The following is a 22,459-nucleotide window of genomic DNA, read 5'->3' on the forward strand; positions in this document are numbered from 1 at the left end:
TGTCAAGTCATCTGGCCTTAGCCCTTTAACTTTACACTACAAGGGACCCAGAAGTCAACACATGGTAAGGTCTTTCCCCTTAACACATGTACTGGTTTGCAAGGGTTCCAGATACTCAACTGCTGCATTACTTTTTCTGATGCTGGAGCTGACCCAGGGCCGTATTCATGCAGGCAGGTGCTCTGCCACTATTTCAGATTCCAAACCATTTTTAAGAAGTAGCTTACTTATTCTCCAGGGTCACTAAGAGTGAGGGTGCGAATAGTGATGGTCAAAGATTCTGCCTTTCCTCATCACTAATATACCAAAGACCGCCCCCACCTCTGTACCAGACACAGCACAAGCTAGTTAGGAGCCTTGTTTAGAAATGTGAGAGTACAACTAGGCTTTACCAAAGAGTAATGCATTTATTTTGCTTAGTCTTAGAAAATACGGTTTTGGCAGTTATCACACAAAGTGTCCTAATATCTTTTAAAAAAGAAAGAAAAAAAAAAAGAAAAGCATGAGAAAACAGACCCAAAATGTTAAGATTTTATTTACAAAGCTTTTCCTTGTTGTACAGAAAGTAAAAATGTTGTTACAATCGCAGTGTAACTGGCAGCCAGGACGGTCAACTCACCAATCACAGCTGTCACGATACAGCAAGAGTCTTACACGAAAACCTAACAACGTTTACAATTTTGTTGGGGCGAAGTCCCCAGGCTTGGTGGTGGATTACCAAGGGGCTAACGGAGGAAGGCGGAATGTCGCGGGAACTATTCTTTGGCTCTTTGGGTGGGGGTGTCCTGGGGCTTGTATCACAGCTACCTTTTTTAAAACAGCTACCAAATCCATGAGCAGTCCAACCAATACTCAACAGTTCTGTTTCTTGCAGGTTGTTTCGGGTCTTAATCATCTTCTCCTTCGTCATCTGTTTCTCTCTTTCTCTTTTCACCCTTCCCACTTTCTTCCTCCTCTGCAGTGAAAAACAAACTAGCATAAGAACACAGGAAGGGCTCCGCTAACCCTGCTAACGAGGCAGCCACTAATGATGTGCTGCATGGCACCATATGCGTAGGACACCAGGGCCAGAGAGGCAGGTGGTATGGTAGCACCTCAAGTGGCACAGCTAGCAAACTGAGGATTTTAATACACAGCAACAACTCTGCTTACCCTGCCTGTTTCTAAGCCACACCCTTCACAAGTGAACCTTAGGCAAGTGACTTAAAAGCCCTAGGAATGCTATTAACAGAATAGCTTTAACAGTAGTTATTCTGAGAGATCAACAGGACACCACCATGAGGCTTAGTATGAGACATGGGCACTGTCAAATGGCTCCAATAAAGAAGGTTTCCTACATGGGCCTGGCCTTCTATGCCTGCTGAACTCAGAGCTGGATCATCAGTACCCAGAAGAGCAGAGTGGCCAAGGGCTCTTCATGTGCCCAATGTGACCAAAGTCTAACAGAGCCATGAATCTCAGAACTCTGGAAGGGAAGGCAGGAACACTGAGTTTAAGACAAGCCCAGCAACACAGTAAGATCCAAAACCAAACTCTACCTTGAGGGCACTTCCATCTAACTTTAAATGAGAAGGAAACCAAAGTCTATGCATCGCACCCACCTTCATCCTCATCTTCATCCTCATCTTCTTCATCTTCATCAACTTCCCCATCGTGTCCAAATTCTTCCTCCTAAACAAGAGAATTGCTTAACATTATTAGGTTCTGCTAAAACACGTGGGCTAGCAAGATGCCTCAACCAGTAAAGACAGGCTTCAAAACCCTGGCGACCTAAGATGGATCACTGGAAGCCAGAGATGAAAAGAGAGAATCAAAAGAGACTAACTCACAAAATCGCCTCCCTATGTCTCCATGTAGGCTGTGTCATGAATTAGACCACACCGTACAAACAAAACCAGATGTCACATCTCACAACTGTGATTCTAGCAATTGGATACAGAGGACAGGAGGATCAGTAATTCAAGGCTAGCCTGGGTCACATAGGCCCCTAATTCCTCATAAAAAAAGGAAAATGCAAAGAGGAATATTCTTCCAAATAGTTATAGCAAAACACTAGGGAAAAAGCTGTTCTTTTACACACTTTCCTGCTCAGAAATGCTGGTTGAACTTCTTTAATGAGCTAAAAAAAGAAAAAAAGAAAGTGCCAGAGGGCTCTGCAGTCAAGAGCCTTGCAACACTCTTCCAGAAGATGCAGGCTTGACTGCCAGCACCCGTCTGGTGGCCCACAACCACCTCTAACTCCAGCCCCAGGGAAATCCAAAGCTCTTCTGACTTCAATGACCACCAGACAGACATGCATGTGGTGTGCATGTGTATAAATGCGCGCACACACGCACAGGCACACACACTAAATAAACCTTAAAAGAGTAGGTAGCCCAAGAACAGAGGACTTGCAAGGCTCTGGCTTAAAAAAGAAAAAAAGGAAAATGCAACACATGTTTTTGCCATTTTACATTTCAGGACTGGTTTGGACATATTTCTCGCTGTAGTCATATACTTTATACAGAGGATACAGATGTAACCCAGGAACCTGTGCACATGGTTTTGAAGACAGTCTAGTTCCAGGCTGGTCTTGAGGTGGTGGGTGATCTTCCCTGCTTATAGGCATGTATTCTTTTTCTTACACAAAACTTAGCTGCTCTCTCGAGGCAGAAGTCCATTTAGCTGTGAACCACACAACTCAGCAGTTCTCGGTACTTTGAACACAACACCCTTTTCTTTGGCAATGTGAATGTTAACTCAGAGGTGAGTGCTGAATCCAGGTAGCACTCAGTAAGTATATATCCCTTATTTCAAGAAGACAAAAGCTGCCACCATCATCCTTTGCCCACCTTTCTAACCCATGCCCATTTTTGTCTTTACACAGATAGGGAAGAAAACAGTTGTATTCACCTCCCCACTGACTTCATCTTCATCATCTTCTCCTTCTACATCCTCATCTTCATCTTCATCCTCTTCGTCTTCATCTTCTTCTTCCTCACCATCCTCATCTTCCTCTTCCTCTTCATCCTCTCCTTCTAAAAACAGTCCCCAAAAAAAGAAGTTACTAAGGATGAGCATAACCAATCCCAGCACTTGGGAGGCAGAAGCAGGGGGATCTCTGTGAGTTCAAGGCCAGCTATTCTTACAGGGTGAGTTCTGGGACAGCCAAGGTTAGAGAAACCCTGAAAAACGGACTAAACCTTTGCACTATAAGCTAGCCCCAATTAAACGTTTTCCTTTTAATACATGCCATGGTCACGGTGTCTCTTCACATCAGTAAAACCCTAAGTAAGACAACATCCAACAATGATTTTCCTTCTTTGCGTTCCTGGCCATTGCTATCTTGTAAAGGCATGGAAGCTTGGCAGTGATTGTACACGCCTTTACCCCAGCACTTGGGAGGTAGATGCAGGTGGAATTCTGGGTTTGAGGCCAGCCTGGTCTACAGAGTGAGTTTCAGGACAGCCAGGGCTACACAGAGAAACCCTGTCTCAAAAATCAAAACAAACACAAATGATTAGCTTTCAATTAAGACTTTACCCAAACTCACTCAAAAATATAAATAAAGACACCTAAGCTTTCAAAAAATTATGATTAATAAGAACAGCTCAACTTGTGAACCTAACTCTATCTCTGGAGTGCTGAGATTGTAAGTGTGCCACTACACACACCTGAAACACATCTCTTCCCATGAATTCCATGTATGCTTGAGATCATGCTTTTATAAAGAAAGCAAGAAAGAGAGGAAGAGGAAGAGAGAGAGAGAGAGAGAGAGAGAGAGAGAGAGAGAGAGAGAGAGAGAAGAGAGCGAGAGCGCACAACTAAGAATATATCTTGAAGCTTGTAGCTCAGACACTGAGCTTGGGAGGACAGCAGGCAGAGCCAGGGAGACAAGGAAATGATGAACTCTTTAAGCACAGAAAGGATTCTAGTGGCTTGTGTGAAATAGCCACTGACCAAATAGATATACAATACCCACTTGCTAATAAAACCATTTGAGCATTTTAGGGTTAAATGTCGAGTTTATAAACACACTCATGCATGCACGCATGCACACACTCACTCATGCATACCCACTCACACTCAAGGACACTGAGCAGGACTGTGGAAGAGCAGAAGTCAGGTCAAAGGATGCCCAGTCTACCCACCTTCATCTTCTTCCTCTTTGTCCACACCATCCACCTCTCCATCTGAGTCAGGGGCTTCCTCTACACTATCCACCTCCACATCTGAGTCAGGCGCTTCCTGGTCCTCTCGGTCATAGCCATCCAGATAGGACAGCTGGGGCAGGAGCCTGAAGACAGTTTCTCGGTAATCACTCCGGTTAGTGACCTCACAGCCAAACAGATCCAGGCTTTTCAGACAATCCAACCTTTTCTAAAGTGAAGAACCAAAAAACACGATTCCTAAATAAAAGGAGCATATCACCAAACCAGTTTCAAGAGGCAAAATTCTAGGCTTCCCTACCGGTTAGCTAGTCATCCCTGTAGACGGGGAAACTCTGCAGTTTGGCATTGCCTTCCTAACAAGCCACGTTCCCCTTCTGCTCTAGCTCCCGTCTTTTCCTGGTAGCACTAGGAGTGTGACCTAGATGAGATGTACACAGAGCCCGCCCATAGAGATGAAATGAGACCTGGCGTGAGACGTGGGCAGAAGGGTATACACGAGCTTAGATTTCAGGAACAGAGAAAGTCTACACTCCTCTGTCTTAGATCTCTAGAAGAGGTTAACATTACCAGACTCTCTAAAGGAAACTTAAAGGCCTTGTTATATATACACCATCCTGCTACGTTCTAGAATAGCACGGAAAGCCCAGAGTGCACCATCCCGTTAAGTTTGGTGCTCTCCCAAAATTAAACAAAACCCATCATATGGGGGCCAGGGATGTAGCTCATTTAGTAGAGTGCTTGTGCAGAGTCAGAGATCTGACCCCCAACACCAACAACTGGCAGTGCAGGCCTCAGTATGCAGGAGGCTAGAAGGAGGTCAGAGTCATGTTCAGCTACATGAGATCCCTCACTCAAAAAGCTCTTCTAACAAACCTAACAGTAACATTTCACTTGCAAACTCACTGCCACGTTCACACGACCCATAATAAATAGGCAGGCAACAAAACGTTGCTTTCAGGACAGAGGCACCTCTGTAACTCTGCTTTGAAAGAATCCCCAGGTGTGGCAGCAGCCAGTGACTGCCTAAGTGTACCATTAGCTACTTTTGTAAACTAAAATTTTAGGGATGTTTTAATACTCCCTGAGATTCTCCTGCCTTTGCCTCTGCCTCTCAAGCGATAGGAGCAAAGACACCACCATGCCCAGCTAAAATAAACTTCTACTGCCATACAACGTTCATCTGTCCATCTATCACTCGCAGCTCCTCCTTGGCTGTACTGACAGCAGCTGTGATACAGACTAGGGTCCACAAAGCGTCATAGTCTCACTAGCTGACCCTTCAAGGAAAGGGCTGCTGGCCCTTTTACAAGTATCTCCATCCCTTAATCAGGAAAGGGCTCACGAAAGTTGTATTCTTAGAGTAGAACACAGAACCAGGGAGGGCCCAGCAGCAGGGTTACAGGCAGATGTCATACCCACCTGAACATACAATGTACAATCATAAGAGTCTGTCCATAATGTGTTTCCAATGGCCAGGTCCCTGCTGTCTCAAGGCTGGCAGGCCAGGCCCAGCCCTGCCAGTTCTAGGGGTGGCTGATTCTCTATCAGGCAACTTTCAGATTAGGTTTCTGACCTTAGAAACTCAGGTATGATTTCTTGCCAAAGAGGAAAAAAATGCTGTAATACCACCCCAAATAATCAGCGCAGGTTAGTCACTAGCTTTCTGTTGGAGATAGATCCTTTCTTTGCTGCCTAGGCAGCCCAGAACTGGTAAACCTCCCCCAACCCCATCTCAAGATCTATTACCCAGTAAGACACACCAGAAAATAAATATAAGCAGCTTCCTATTATTCTAATGTACTCCTCTCCTCCTCCTGAAGTGTATGTCTCAGCACGTAGCCTTTGTAGACTGCCCTCTGACTCAGTTCTCTTGCTTTGGCCTTTCAGGAAGCTGGCAGGACAGCATACACCACCATCTCTGGACTGACTAAAACTTGTTCACTAAATGAACTGGGGCATCACTTAATGTACTGTTTAGGGCCATCGAGGCTGTCCCAGAAACGTTAGATGTTTGCTTACTTCTTGACAAAACACCATTATCAAATAATTTGAATATGCCAAACAGTATGGTAGGAAATGAAATAAAAGCAAGGTCACAACAACAAACCCCCACATTCTGCGATTGTTTAAAGCAGTAAAGTTGAACTTATAGGCCAACAGGCTCAGAACACAGATTATACAGGATCCCGATGTAATGTGTAAACACCGCTAAAAACTTAACAACTGTACCATGCTGGAAACTTGGCCTAAACTAATAGGCTAGCCATAATAAACATTAAACATTTTATTAACAATAATTTTGCTTGCCTTCTTAGAATTTAGAAGGGCTTTGGGGGATGGTTTGGATGGCCCAGGTCTCTTAAAAAAGGTGTCCCAGGAAGTTTGAACTGCTGCCTTCTTTGTCTCTCGTTAATGTCCCTGTAGCAAGCAGAGGCATTCACAATCATTGCATGGACTGTCAAGACTGGGCTCAAGGCAGTGCTCACGATGTGTGGTGATGAGGATGAAGATGGTGTCTCCCCACTCTAAACCGTTCAGAAGTCAACCCTGGGCCTAGAATCTCCCCCTTCATCATCGCTACAGGTGAGAACCAGATGACCAACCTAGCTCAGGCTTTTCTTTTTGTCTTCTGCAAGACAGGTTTTTCTCTGTGTATCCCTGGCAGTCCTGGAACTAGCTAGGTCTGTGGACCAGGCTGACCCTGAACACAAAAGATTCTCTGCCTCCCAGTGCTAAGCTTCCAGGTGTGCGCCATCACTGCACAGGCTCACGCTGTTCTAAGCAGCCTGATGTGCACGAAGCATGGTAGCTCTGCCACATGGTGTCAGTGTCACCCAAGCCTTAGCTTCTAATGTAAAACAAGGAACATACTGTTTCTATCCACTTCATGGGGACCTTTCCAACAACTACTATAGGAATTATGTACACCTGCTACAAGCATACAACAAAAATTACTTCTCCTCCTCACTGTCTTGAGGTTAATCTGTTAGAGTATAGATCAGGAACACTCAAGCAAACAACGCCTGCCTGCCTGCAGAGTAGTCCTCTGTGCTCACTTCAGGGCTGGAGCACTGACCCTGGCTTCCCAGAGGACTCAGATCTCAAGAGAATCAGGAGCTGCTGGCTATCCAGCAAGGAAAGCTCCTCTCGGGCCCTCTGTTTAACACACCCGCCCATACACACACACACCTGTGTCGGGGATGCTGTTCTTCAGCTTGGAGTAGCCCAGATTTAAGTTAACTTCCACCCAGCAATAAAAAGAGGCTTGGCAGAGACCAGGGAGTGTTAGTATGAATATTCCTAAGGGAATTCCATTTTACTGAAATGTAGGTATCGAGTCAATTTACATGTACAAACACATCCCAAAGGCAATAGAAAATTAAGTGAATTTGAGCTTGATCCTGATATTAATCGAAATAATTATTTAAGCTCTCTAAATTCAGTTTCCTCTCTAAACAGGACAGCCATTCTTTATTCTCTGGGCTACAAGTCTACAATGAACAAATATTATTAAATCTCCCTGGACATAGCAGATTGCAGTGCATATATTTTTAACTTGGAAATAGGCTGCTCTACACAGAAAGAATGAAACTAGTAAAAGTGAGGGAGAGTGAGCATGTCGAGATGTACAGAAGAAAAAAAGATCTGCAGAACAAAGGTTCAATGGGCTGGAGAGATGGCTCAGTGGGTAAGTGCACTGACTGCTCTTCCAAAGGTCTTGAGTTCAATTCCCAGCAACCACATGGGGCTCACAACCATCTGTAATGGGATCTTATGCCCTCTTCTGGGGTGTCTGAAAGCAGCTATGGTGTATTCATATATACAAAATAAATAATTCTTAAAGAAAAAGAAAAGAAACAGGTTCAACATCTACACCAAATGGAGGCTCAAACACAAAGATGCATACATAAGGAACCCAGCAAGATTAAAACCCCTTCAACATTTTTAATTGCTGAGAGGGACAAGGAGACAACTTTAATTCTACCAGGACATCGTCACTGAAAGAAACCACAATCTGTCTTCCTCCCGCATCAACAGATGCTTGACAGGGTTTGTACAATCAAAGTCAAGGCTAGCCTCACACTGGCTACCTGTGGTGGATGAGCAGGCATGTGGCAATGTGAGTTATGGGACCCAGGACTTCCATGCATTCTGAGTAAGCATCCTGCTAACTGAATCAAACCCACAGCCCCAACTGAGCGTTCTTGCAGTGAGGCGAAGGCCTGTATTTTCATATTCTAGCCCAGCAGGTAGCTGTCTAGCACACACGTCGTGCCTGCGCCTGTCTTCCCCTGCATTAACCTGTGCCTCCAGAGCTTCCACACTGCTGAGCCCGCTCTCCTTCCAACAGTTCCCATTTACAAACAATCTACTTCTTGACTGTCCTCTAAGCACTTAAGTAAGGCAAGGAATAAAGCCCTCTCGGTTCAGTTTGCTGAGGGTCATTCATATATCACACTTACAACCCAAAAGGCACTTAAGATTTGGTCTCTTTAATTTACCTACAATAAGACTGAGGAAGGTGTCTCTACCCAAAATAGTGATGTAGGTAAGTCTAAGATCACCAACCACGAGACCCTTTGTGCCTCAAACTGCCCTACTTACAGCTCAGAAATGTAACCCAAGACAGACTGTTATGTTACAGTAGAGATTAGCCTGGCTAGTCTAATAGAAAAAATTAGCAGACATGCTTAAAGCTAAGATAACCATAAAACTCTCCATGCATGACACATCAGTTTCAGTCAGGAGAGCAAAGGCCCAGGAATACACTGGAGACTTTAAAAGCCACTCTATGAAGAGGAGGAGGCCAGCACTTTCCCAGATAACTATTCTTCTCCACCATTTCTCCCACCGGAAATATGACAATGAGATGACGACAACCCACTCTAAATTCCCAACCACTCACCAACGGCTCCAAGGTGCTGATATCTTTCAGGTTATTGCCACTTAGGTTCAGATGTGTGAGGCTTGGAAGTTCTTCTGCTAGTCTGTCCAGACCTCCGAAGATTCTATTTTCACTGAGCTCAAGCTAAAGGAAACACAGACAAACAGAGAATCACTTACTACTGAATTAAGGTAAAAAGAAAATTCTTCCAATAAAAGCAAACAGTAGCAGCAAAGTTCTACAAGAGCTGGTGAAGTGACCCCTCAGGTAAAGACACCTGCCGCCAAGACTGACGGATCAAGTTCAGCCCTGGCACCCACCTGGTGGAAACCCGAGACTCTCCTAGTTGTTCTCTTGATTTCTACACATGCAGCCTGGGTAGACACCCCCTCTCCCAGAAGCCCTGTTTCTATCAGGTTATAAACATTATTTTATTTGATTAAATCCAAATTATGAAGTTTTCTTTTAAAGATTTATTTATTATTATTATTATTATTATTATTATTATTATTATTATTATTATATGTAAGTACACTGTAGCTGTCTTCATTATTATTATTATTATTATTATTATTATTATTATTATTATTATTATTATATGTAAGTACACTGTAGCTGTCTTCAGACACTCCAGAAGAGGGTGTCAGATCTTGTTACAGATGGTTGTGAGCCACCATGTGGTTGCTGGGATTTGAACTCCAGACCTTCGGAAGAGCAGTCAGGTGCTCTTACCCACTGAGCCATCTCACCAGCCCCCAAATTATGAAGTTTATACATCCCAGAAACATTTGGGATGAATTAGGCAGATATGCCAAAAGATGGTAATTTGTTTTGTTTTTTAAAAATTTTGTTATGTGTGCTAAATATATACACACCATGTGTATGCAGTGGCTGTGAAGGCCAGAAGAGGGCATCGGATTCCCTGTGCAAGGCCCAGAGTCTGTAAATGCGGCTCGCTCTCCAGAAACTGCTGCTTCTGTAAGCTGGCGCTAGCTTTCACAGTAAGCTACTTAGTTTCTCAGCTGCAGCTAAGTCACACATGCAATGGTATGCTCACAAGATTACCAGGGTCTTAGGGTACAAGAAGGGGGAGACTATGTAAATCAAGCTCCTCCTTTTGCAGCTGAACACTCAGGCCATAGAACTCAGCTGTCTACATCAGGTGTTGTTCTTCCAGAAGACAAGAGTTCAGTTCCTAGCACCCATGTTGGGTCACTCACAATCCAGGTAATACAATGTCCCCTTTTGGCTTCCTAGCCCCCACCCCCAGTACATGTATATTAATTAAACAAAACAACCCTTAGACCATACAAGTGTTCCAATTTGCTAGAGCTTGAGCGCCTGTCAATTTTCAGAGCCCATTTATCTCACTTGCTCTTACAACAAACTGAGCTGGTAGGATCGTCCTCCCATTTTACAGGCTGACAGGTCTATGAACAAAGCCTTGTAGAGAGCCTGTGTTGACGGCACACTTAAAAAGCCCTGGCTCTACTCACTATACTGCATATATGCCTAGTATGCTACAGGTGGGAACTTCACATGGCTGGCATGGTGACAACCAACCCAAGAGGCCAAGGTAGCATGCCATTCTATGCAACTGAGAGAGACCTTGTCTCAAAGTTTAAAAGGGTACAAAGAGCTGGGAATATGGCTCAGTGGTAGACTGCTTATCTAGACTCTTCTGACTTGTACGTTCAACCCCTAACACACAAGTCAAAACATCCCAAAAAGCAACAAAAACATCAAATAGGGCAACTAAACACACAACACTGCTTCATGAATAAATTCTTTAGCATGCTATAGAATACTCTGCTACAGAAGCAATGGCCACGATTTTAGAATGCTAGCCTAGGAGGGCAGACGAGAGATGGGTCTATAAATAAAGGCACGCCACAAGCCTGGCAACCAGTCTCCAGGAGAATGGAATCCCAAGTTGTTCTCTGACAGCCATAAATGCTGTGGTTTTACCCCACCCACCAAGTAAATCTTAAAAAGAAAGCAAACACACAAAAAGTCCTGCTTGTCTATGATTAATAAAGATCCAAAAACCGAATCTCGTGATTTTTAGAAACCATAATAGCAGAAACCACCTTTCTGTGTTTATTAGACCATGTAGCTAGAATATCACATCTCTCTATAGGAAAAGACAGCAAGGCAATACACTAAAGCACTTACTAACAGAGAACTTTAAAACCATTTATATAATCAAAAATTTTTAGTATTTGTTTCTTATGAAGAGCTTGTACTCTGAGGTAGTAAGAACATAGAGTCCTTACCAGCTGTGAGAACATTCAATCTGCCTTTTAATTATGATCACCTTCTCATTAGCCCTATGAGTGGTCAGTGTTTAAATTGTTCAGAAAAAGCCCAGTATAGTGGTGCAAACTTGCAACCTCAGGACTTGGGAGGCTAAAAGAAGCAGGGACCATGTTCCAGTTTACACTAGTCAGACAGTGAGACCTTGTCTCAAAGAATCCAACATTTGAGAAAAATTCAATACAGCCATTGTGGTGCTTAATCTCACTGTGAACTTGATGTATCTGGACTTAGCTAGGGATACACTGCTGTGTGTTTCCAAAGAGGGCCAACTGAGGGAGGGAAGAGCACTCTGAACACATGCGGCTCAACCCCATGGACTGGAGGCCAGGCTGAACCAAAACACAAGAGTCTATTTATGACATTACTAGTGTTCATGTCTCTTCTAACTGCACACACTGCAGTCGCTCCATCTACCATGCCAGGTGTGCCACTGCCTCCATCAAACCTCCCCACTGGGAGAGATGACAACTGTGCCCAAATGAACTGTTGATTTATCAGAACGGTAAGAAAAAACCTGTTTCTGCCTAAGAGCTGGATTACAGGCAGATACCACCAGATTTGGCCTGTAGCAGGCTTTCTTACACAGCTCTTTCTAGTCAATCATAACACATTTCAAACTAGTTATTAAGAATTTCATGACAGGACTAGCTAGAGATGGCTCAGCAGTCAAGAGCACTTTCTGTCCTTGCAGAAGATGGGTTTGATTTTCACTACCCATGGGGGCAGTTGTAAACTGCCTGTTAACTTCACCCCCTCATCTGATGCCTTTGGAGGGTACCACATGCACACCCCACAGTCAGTCTTCACTTTCCTTCTCATCAGCATACAAATTAAAGCACAGAAAGTGAGAGGCTCTTGTGTCTCCTGAACATAGCCTAAGCACAAAAAGTAGCTAACAAAATAAAGCTTTTGATAACTAACCAATTATTTATAAAGCAACTCTCTCTCATAATAAAGCATTATTTCCAAAACACTGCAGGTCAAGTGTAGCCACCAGTGATGAGAATGAAGCTGAGCCACCTTAGGAAAACACTGCAGGTCAAGTGTAGCCACCAGTGATGAAAATGAAGCTGAGCCACCTTAGGAAAACACTGCAGGTCAAGTGTAGCCACCAGTGATGAGAATGAAGCTGAGCCACCTTAGGAAAACACTGCAGGTCAAGTGTAGCCACCAGTGATGAAAATGAAGCTGAGCCACCTTAGGAAGAAAGGTAGCCCCCCCAAATCTCAGTGTCGTGGGCCACTAAAACACATGTGCTTACACCACACAGACAAAAATCGTACATTTCTCCTTCTCAATCATTTTCTTAAAAAATTAAAGAAAACTTACCTTTTTCAATTTAGGTAGCTTCGGGAGGTCTGAAACTGAAAACAAGCCTACACTTATTAAACTGAGGAACTCTAAGTTCACAAATTCATCTGTTAACCCCTCAATTTTTCCATCCATTGCTTTGCAATTGTCCAAGACAAGTTCTCGAACCTGTGGGTAACAAACAAAAACAGGAAGAAGCTTTAAAAACTGTAACAGAAACCAACAAAAACAAAAAAAACTCTTAAATTCAATCCTGTAAAACTTCCAAACTCAAGAATAACATTTATGTAAGAGTAGGATCAGCTACCAATACAAAAAGCATGGCTAGCCTTGTAGCCTCAGCATACATAGTATCACGACTCAAAGATCACCATTCATGTGCGTGCACGCGCAGGGAGGCATAGTCTCCATATCGCACCAAGAGCAAAGAGGAACCCTAGTTCTCAGAGCATACATGAACCTATCCCTTCCCTTCCATATTCCTGTGCTTTGAAGGGGCTTTCTTTCCTGCTTTAAGCCCAGGAAGGGCATGGCCACAGGGAGATGAACACTTTACTTCAGTCATGTAAGGCACCCAGGCACCTGAGCAATGAGCCTGCTGCTTGACAAGCAGGGTGACTGAGCTCACTACCATCACTCCGAGTTCCAATAAAGTCTCCTGCCGTTTTGTTTGTCTTGTTTTGAGATAGGGTCTCTATACAAAGCCCTTGGTTTCCTGGGACTATGTGGACCAGGCTGCCCCCGAACTCACAGACATCCCCCTGCCTTTCTCTGCCTCTTAAGTCCTGGGATTAAAGGCATCCACCATCATGCCTGGCTTTTCCTTGCCATTTCAAAAGAAAAAGTCACAAATAAATCCTGGTAAGGATTTTTACACCTGTACTCTCCAGTTTCAGATCTCGTCTGTTCTGTTTTGTTTTAAAGAAAGTCTTACTAAGGCTGACCTACAATTCTGAGATGTAGACGTTTGCCTTGTCTTGACTCAAGAGATCCAACTGCCTCTGCCTTCTGTGTGCTGGCACTGCAGACACACACAACCATGCCCAGCTAAGATGATTTTCATTTTTTGTGTAACAATAAAATTAAAATATAAGATATGACACTAATATGTCCAAAGTAAGTGGGGAGGAATTAAAAAGTATGGCACACTGCCTCTCAGATTGGGATAAAAATTTTTTCCTTGATACTTGAAATTGCTAAGATTCCAGTGTACCTACTGTGAGGGGTAATAAGAAACTTCCATTGGAGATGGAAGGCGGACAAAATACTATGGCAGCTCCATCGCTGGGCAGATTCAGGAGTTTAATACACTTAAAGCCAATATTGCTGGGCGTGGTGGCGCACACCTTTAATCCCAGCACTTGGGAGGCAGAGGCAGGTGGACTTCTGAGTTTGAGGCCAGCCTAGTCTACAAAGTGAGTTCCAGGACAGCCAGGGCTACACACAGAAACCCTGTCTGGGGGGGTGGTGGGGGGGGCAATATTGCTGCTATACAAAGAAACCCTATTATGGCAAGCAACACAGGACACTCAAATATGGGCTAAAATGCATTTGCTAAGGCAAATAGCAAAATGGAGATTATAAAGAGGAAACTGGGGAAGAAAGGGCCTAAAGTGGCTGACAACATACAGGGCTGAGTCTGGCATTGGATATGGATGTTAAAGGGAGGTTTTAGGTTTTGGTTTAGAGAAATGGGAACCTACAAGGTAATAAAGAACTGCATTTTGAGGTGAAACAATGAATACCACAGGAGGGACACACACACAAGATTTAGAGACACAGACCTGAGTTTCAATGGTGTTTGTGAGTCACCAAGGAAGAGGAAGAAGCAGGAACCTGGTATTCCTAGAAAAAGCATCATGGATGGAACTCGGGGCAATTAAGAAAGACAGGCAAGGTGCCCAAAGCTAAAAATACTCCCAAGACAGGGCTTCTCTGTGTAGCCTGGCTGTCCTGGAACTCAAGAGAGCTGTCTGCCTCTGTCTCCCAACTGCTGGAACTGAAGCTAGTTCTGCCTAGCTAAGAACTTCATTTTAAACACCAAGAACAAGGTGGGCATGGTGACAAGACACCTGTAATCCCAGCACTCAGGAGTCTGAGGCGGAGGGCTGAAAGCTGAAGGCTTGTGAGCTTAGTGGAGAGTCAGTTCCAGGTCAGCCTCAACTACAAAGTAAACCTTTGAAAATAAGATGACCTGGGACACAGTCAAGCATGTGATGTCTCACTTGTGAGGTAAAACAGACTTCAACAAGCCTTTCTGTCATGGCAAAGAACCTGTAAGATTGTTCCATGGGAAAGCACTACTGTGCTTTAAGTTTGATCCCTCGTATAAAAATACAGCAGAAAACTGACTATACAACTGGCCTGACATGTACACTGTGGCACATGCATGACCCTTGCTCATCATACATAATTTTTTAAAATTTATAACTAAAATGAAATGAGTTGGAAATGACACTGAACTTCTTGGTGAAGGTGCACCCTACCCAAGCACTGGTGTGGGCTATGTTCCAAAATGAAGGAGAAGCTCAGGAAAAATTCACTGTGTTAGTTTGAATAGGAATGCCTCCCATAAACTCATGTCTTTGGATGCTTGGCCCAAGGGAGTAGACTATTAATTAGGAGAAGCCTCGTTAGAGTGGGTGTAGCTTTGTGGTGTCACTGGGGTGGAGGAGGGAAGAGGTGGTTGAGGGCTCAGATGCTCAAGCCTGCCCACGGCCAGTGTCTTAATCAATACTTGCTGCCTACAAATCAACCCTCAGCTCCTTCTCCAGCACCAAGTCTGCCTGCATGCCACCATGTTTCTAGCCATGAATACCAATAATAGACTAAACGTCTGTATTGTAAGCTTTAAATCTTTCCTTCATAAGAGAGTTGCTGTGGTCATGGTGTCTCCTCCCAGCAATAAAACCCTGAGACTTTTGATTTTAAGCAGGGGTAGTATGGCTAAAAAAAGACAGGTCCCTGACTTCCAGAAACGTCCAGATGAGTCAGTTGGAGTTGCCACATCAGGCCAAGCCTTAGAGTTGCATTCAGAGAAAGGCCTTCCGTGCCCCTGGCTGGCTGCCTTCACGTCTGTGAAGGCTCAGGCTCAGAGCCTGAGCGTGTGGAGCAGGCCAGGTTCTCCAGATCATCTCAGAAAGAGGCATTAAGTAAGGCACGGCAGGAATACGTGTCAGTCATCTTAGGACAGACACAGAGACGGGTGGGGTAGGCACAAGTTCTAGATAAACCTCAGTTCATGAGACAGTCTTGAAGAAAACAAAAAATATACGCCTAGGGAGATGGCTCAAGTTTAAAAGCACTTGCTACTCCACTGAGTCCAGCATCCAGTAGCTTACAATTGCTTCTAATTTCAGCTCCAGGGGATCCAACATCCTCTTTTGGCCTCTGCAGGCACCTTAGTACATGTGGCAGGCATGCAGACATACACAAATAATAAAGGGAAGCTGCCCCCAATCTGTACATCTGTGTATGTAAACTACAGAGCTCTGAAGCCCAAGATGCAGCAAGGTAACCTGCTCAAAGATGGAACAAATTTACTCTCCTCATTGGTCATTCTCCAATGGAATTTGATTCATCTCAAATGTTCAAGAACTAAAACCAAACAGCACAGTGCCTCACACCCAGGCTTGAAATGCTAAGGCTCTGCATGTGAAGGCAGCAGATCTGAGTTCAGGGACAGCCTCAGCTACAGCCTGATGCCTGCCTGGGATATGAACACTTGCTGTGTAATTATTATTGTATTTTTAGGACAGAGTCCCGCTGTGCAGCCCCATTGCCTTTCCCAGTGCTGGGATGAAAGGTGCCCCACCAGCTTTCCTGTAACTCGTGCACTGGAGTTTCTAGTTATAATGCCAAATAATCGGCACTTTTCCACACTAAGTCTTTCTTCCACTCCAACCCTTTTTTAGTTCCATTCCTTCCTCTCTTCATTTCCTTCACTGGGAAATAACCAATTTTACCTATGGTCAGGGTTGGCAATCTTCCCCAATTACGTACTTGTCCTAGGAGAAGAGAAAGGCACAGAAAAATATCATTTTGGGTCGTAGTGGTTTGAGTATAAAGACTCAAACAGGCTTACGTATTTTAATGCTTGGTCACCTGAGTGGCCACTACTTGAGGATTAAGAGGCAGGTAGGCCCTTGTTGGAGGAAGTGTGTCACTGGAGATTGGTTCTGAGATTTGCAAAGTCCATCATCAGCCTCTGTCTACACCACTATCTTCACATGGCAATCCTACCTAGTGCTGGAATTCCAGCCCTGTGCCACACACAAAAGGCTAATGTCCAGTCCTTCTAATTAGAAAAGTACTAAGTAAACAGTGCTGTTACTGCCATGCCTGCTTGTCTCTGCAGTGTACTAAAGAAACCTGTTTTATGAAAGAAACTGCTCTACACTAAATACCCCAAAACGCAAACTCACACAGAAGAGATTAAGATTCTCTCAGTTGTCCTCTGACCAAGAACTTAGCAGGACACACATCATTTCTTAATTTCAAAAATGAAGAATTCAAGGGCAGGGGGTAGAGCTGAGTGTCTTGCTAACCTAGCATGCTGGGAGCCATGGGTTCAATCCCAAAGCCACAATAAAGTGACAAGGCTAGTCAGTCACGATGGCACACACCTATAAACCTAGTACTCGAGAGGCAGAGCCAGGAGGATCCCTAGTTAAGACTTCCAGGACAGCCAGGGCTAAAGAAAACAAACTCTGTCTGAAAAATAAAACAAGAAAGGGGCTGGGAAAGGCACTCACTCAGTCAGAAGAGCGCTTGCTTACCATGCTAAGCCCCCAGGTAATGCTGACCTCTGATCTCAGAATTTGGAAGGGGAAAGGAATATGGGAAGCTAAAGGCCATCCATCCCCAGCTACAAAATGAGACTGAGTCAGGGATCGTGGCAGGAGCAGGTGAATTTGAGTTTAAGAAAAGGCCGCTCTACACAGCAGCTTCTAGGAGAGCCAAGACAACAGGACTTAGCAGCAGGAATGTTTGCTGCCAAGCCTAACTATCTGAGACCCACATGGAGGAGAGACCTAATTCCCACAAGTTGTGTACTGACTTCCACATGCACATATGCAATTAAAGAGTTAAAATCCAAAGATAAACAACAATAAGCACATTAGGCTCATACAGTAGCAGTCCCTCAATGTGTTTGGGTGGCAGAAAAGTTGAGAAGGCACTCCACCCCAGAAGAAGAAAATGCCTGTGCCCTAAGGGCAGATAAAAGAACAATCTGGAAAGCCATTTGATATAAAATATTAAGTAACAGATAAAGGCAATCACCCGGGCTCCTCTTTAAAGCAGCCAGCTAGTACACATTTATAACATGGTCCAAGGAAAAGTAAGAAATTAAGCAATTTTATATATAGACTAACACTACCAAAATGCACAGACATAAGGTTAAGTTTATGCTGTGTATCTTTATCAACCTTTTTTGCTTGTCTCCATCTACTTTTCTCTAAAGATGTATTATTGTACAAAAGAAAACAACCCCAATTAGTTGCTATGCAACCAATTAGAATATTCCATCGAGCTCAGAATTATATCACACTAAACAACAGATGTCAAAAGCTGGGGTGGGGGCCACAACAGGAGGAAAAAAAAAAAGACAGCTAAGGAGGTCTGTTTCCCCCAGTGAACTGGGTGGAAAGACAGACTAAAGAGCAGTGCAAGCACACAGCATATCAAGGTTACACAGGAGGGTGGGGAGGGGCAGAATTAAAAACAAAACAAAACAACACACTCCAATAAGAAACTACTTGGTTTCCTAACTGAAGGAAACCAGAAGACGGCTGGCTTGAAGGCTTGCTGTCAGTGCTGCAGGATGAAGAGGGCACAGACAACAGCAGTCTGTGTACAATGGGTAGCCGAGAACCTCACAGCAGATGCCTGAGGTTACATCTTGCTACTGTGTGCCAGCAATTTTTGTGGCATACATAGTATGTTCAATTTATCCTCAGTGAACCCTCCAGGTGCCCCTGGAGCCAAGGACTGAACCCAGGGCCTCAAGCTTACAAGGCTAACGATCTATTACTGCGCTAATCCGCAAACCCTGAAATGAACCAATGGCCTCATACAATACTGAGTCAGGTCTACCACGGAGACATCCCCATCCAGTGTATGGTATTTTCCATAAACTAAAGTTACTAAAGGATAAGACTGGAAGGTTATTGATAGAACATATGCCCTTGGTTCAATCTCTAGCACCCCCAAAACTCTATTCTTGCCCATAAAAATCTTTGAAATGGCATTTACTTTTGCTTTTTTGGTGTGATGTCATTTTCTGCCATTTCCCCTACTGTGAAAACTCACTGCTGCAAGAGCTGGTCAGGACTTTGAAAAAATTTGAATTAAGTATTTCAAAGTCTCCCCTAAAGAAAAGAGCACGCCAATGTTCACCAGTAACAGGTGCAGCATATGAACCTGAGCTTATCTCAGGCCTATGAACTTAGGAGGAAACCACCAGCCGGTATAGAAATGTTACCAGGATGTGCCCAAGCCTTAGAAGAACACCATAGCGCATACAACCCACTTAGGTTTTTAAGGCACCAATGTGTATTTAAATATCAAATCTCCACTCTTATGGAGACAGAACTTTCCAGTACCCCCACAAGTCTGTAGTGTCCCAAGGCTCACTCAACCTATCAGTTGTAAGTACCAAAGGTTTCTGCAGTGTGTTTTAGGCTATTACAGCATACGAAGAGAGGCAAGGACACACTGCAGGACCTGGCTGGCCTCATACCTTCTGAGATCTGCCTGCCTCTGCCTCCTGAGTACTGGATCAGAGCACCACTTCTCACTTGCCTATGACACTGCATGCAAAACACAAGACCCCCCCCCCCAAATTTCCAGGTGTGATGGTACCAGTACTCAGGAGGCTAGGGCAGAGGGATAGCAAGTTAGAAGTCAGCACAGACTTTGTACTGCTTGAAAGACCCTGTCTCAAATAAAAAACAAAAACCTGCAGCAATTTTCCCTTCAAATCCTCCAGTTTGGGGTTCAAAGTTTTTTTCTAAATAAGCATCTACCTGGCTCCCTCTAAGTAGCTTGCCCTCCACATCCTCATACTCTTGGGTGGCTATCTCAAAAGGGCATTTACCCAAGGACCCCTAACCTGCCAAGGTACAAAAAGGAGGCAGAGTGCCCTCCCCCCCAAGTCCGAGGACCAGGAGGGCAGGGGACACTCGTTTCCGCATGTTTGTCGGGCCCTGTCACACTGTAAGCTGAAAACGTATTAAATCAGTGGTTCAAGAGACCACGGGGGCCCAGTGCTTTCTCCATCAACCACTTGTTGCTTGTGGGCGCTTTAAAAGTGTAGTCCCTAATTCACGTCTAATTCCATGGCTCTGGCCAGACTTTGTCAAGGGGGTTTAAGGAGAAAATGGGTACTTTACCTAAATTTAGTTACTTCCTACTCTATTGATTTTTTGTGGCTGACTGGAGTGAAAAGCTCAAGGCATGAACTCATCGTTTCAAGTTCAAGGAAGAAGATGGTCTAACAACTCAATTTCCCAGCACGTGGTGGGCACAAAATGTCTGACGGAGGAGGGATGGAAGGGACACGTGCCGGTGAAATGCTCAGGGCCCCGGGAACAGGGACACCACCCAATCAGTCCTCAGGGACCGCCCCACACTTCGGCGGGGCCGACCTCAAGGCCTGTGGCAGGCCTTTCCAAACACAAAGCCTCGGGCACGCCACCGCCACAAGTTCCCAACTTGTTAGCTATAGTCACCTGCGGGCGCCAGCCCAGGCCGCGGGGCTGCCCGGCCCGCTCGACCTCGTGGGCCCAGGGTCGAGCCCACGCGCGCCGCGGCGCACGAGAGCGGCGTCGGGCCCGCGGCCTGCGCACGGCCGGCCGCAGAGGCCGCCGCGTGGAGCACGTGCGGGGCCCAGGCCGCCCGAGCCCCGCGTCGGCCACCGTTGCCCTTTTAAGAAGGGGGAGGGCGCCCGCGAGGGGACGGGGACGAGGCGGCGGCGGCGGTGGCCGAGCGCCGCGCTTCCAGTGCGCGCGGAGCCGAGCCCCGCCGGGCGGGGGCAGCCCGGGGACCGACAGGCAGCGCGAGGGCGGCCGGCTCACCCGGCGGAGGAAGACGGCGCCCGCCAACATGGCGCTGTGGCGCGCCCCGGCTGGCGCGCTGAGCCGCCGGCCGCCCACACCGAGGGGCCGGCCTCCCTCTCGGGCAAGGCCCCGGGCGGCGGCGCGGGGGAGGGCGAAGCCACCGCGGCGGTGACGGTGCCCGGCCGGCCGGCCCGGGGAGCCCGCGTGGGCAAGGCCGAGGGCGAAGGCGAGCCGGGCAAAGGAGGGGCAAAGTTGGATTTTTTTAGGCTTGAAAAAATGGCGGGAAGCGCATCCTTTTTTCAAACTTGGCCTCGGGAGGGGCGGCGGTTGCGCCACCTCCGCCGCCAGGCCCGCCCCTCCCCCGATCCGCGCCAGGCCGCGCCCGAGGGGGGCTCCGTGCCCCCCTCAGGGACCCGAACACCCTCCTCGGCGGCGAGGCCCTGCCGGCCGCGGGGCGCATGGAACCCGGCCGGGCCCCGCGGCGGGCCTGGCGGCGGCGCGGCGCCTCGGCAGGCCCGGCCTCCGCCCGGCCGCGCATCCCGGGAGGCTGCAAACATGGCTCCCAGCGTTACACAACCCCCGCGCCCGCCCTCGCCGCCGGCCACACGCGCGAGCGCTCCCTCCGGGAGAGGACCGGGCGGGCGAGCGGCTCAAAGTTTGCTTCTCCACCCGCCGTCCTCCCCGTGGCCGCGGGGGCCCGCGGGCGCCAAAGAGTTAATGCCCGCGCGCTCGCTCCCCCCTCCGCGCCTTCCGCCCGCCTTCCCTGTCCCCGTCCGAGCTGCGAGCAGAGCCTTCCCCGCGCCGCGGCCGGAGCCCGGTGGCCCGCAGGTGGCCACCATTACTTGCAAGTCATCGGGGGGCGCGGGCGCCCGAGGGGTTCTGCTTACGGCTGCCGGGGTCCGGTTCCTCAGCTCCAGGTGGATCCTCCTCTTCATATCCATGTTCCCCTCGTCCCCCCTCTCCAAACTTAACTTTCCGCGGCGGGGGCGGAGGGGGGAGAGGCGACCCGGCCTGCGCGGCGAGGGCCGTCGGAGGGAGGCGGCTGGAGGAGGCGGCGGCGTGGTCCCCGGGCGGCGTGCGGGCGAGCGGGCGAGCGGAGCCCCCGGAGCCAAGTTACTCGCGGGAGCGGAGAGAAACCATGGAGGGAAAAGGGGGCTGGAGCGCGGCTCTGGCCTCACTACCGCCGCCCCCGGCCAAGGCCCCGCACTGCGCTTAAACCGGCGACGCGACGCGGCGGCTGCTCGGCTCCACTCGGCCCTGCGCGGCGCCACTCGGCTCGGGAGCCCGGGTTGCAGCGCGGACTGGGGAGGCGCACGGAGGGCGGGGCGGGACCCGCCTTAAGCTCAGCCCGGACTGCGGCACCGCCTCCCGGGTCGCGCGCGCCTCCTGGCCCTCGGGTCGCACGTGGGCTGGCTGATGTAAGACCTTCCGGTGCCGGGACCCCCGCCCCCACCCCCACCGGCGCTCCCCTGGAGGTCGACGGACAGGCTCTTCCTCGCGCCTTCTTCCGGGCTCTCCCGGACCCAATTTCGCCTGAGCCTTCGGGCTCCCTCAGAGGCTGTGGCTTTGGGGTTCACCCTGTGCCCCCCAGTTTGAGGCCCATAGCCCGACCTCGCTGCCTTTAGGTCCAGTGATGTTAGAAGTGCCATCGAGGACCCTGGTGAGGCTGTGCTCGCTTCCCCGCCGTGTTGTACCTGCGAGGAAGCTGCACTACAACATCAGCAGGGGCAGCT

The 22,459-nt window shown here is 47.2% G+C and overlaps 1 protein-coding gene across 2 annotated transcripts; it reads right to left on the reverse strand.

The window, feature by feature from the left end:
* Positions 1-517: 517 nt before the first annotated feature.
* Anp32b (acidic nuclear phosphoprotein 32 family member B) lies at positions 518-21,963 on the reverse strand. 2 transcript variants are annotated; one of them, XM_021159969.3, is made up of 7 exons: positions 21,614-21,963; positions 12,685-12,834; positions 9,058-9,180; positions 4,131-4,359; positions 2,893-3,017; positions 1,602-1,671; positions 518-955 (listed from the first exon to the last, which is right to left on the reverse strand). In XM_021159969.3, the coding sequence occupies exons 1-7, from the start codon at positions 21,665-21,667 to the stop codon at positions 888-890; spliced, it is 819 nt and encodes a 272-aa protein (XP_021015628.1). In that variant the 5' UTR covers positions 21,668-21,963; the 3' UTR covers positions 518-887. The 2 variants fall into 2 exon arrangements, with proteins under 2 accessions (XP_021015628.1, XP_085695443.1); XM_085839317.1 differs by lacking the exon at positions 21,614-21,963 and adding an exon at positions 16,632-16,650.
* Between the last annotated feature and the right edge of the window lie 496 nt (positions 21,964-22,459).

This window comes from Mus caroli, unplaced genomic scaffold, assembly GCF_978045245.1.
Source record: "Mus caroli unplaced genomic scaffold, Mus_caroli_1 scaffold_6, whole genome shotgun sequence".
In the NCBI taxonomy this organism is placed as follows: Eukaryota; Metazoa; Chordata; class Mammalia; order Rodentia; family Muridae; genus Mus; species Mus caroli.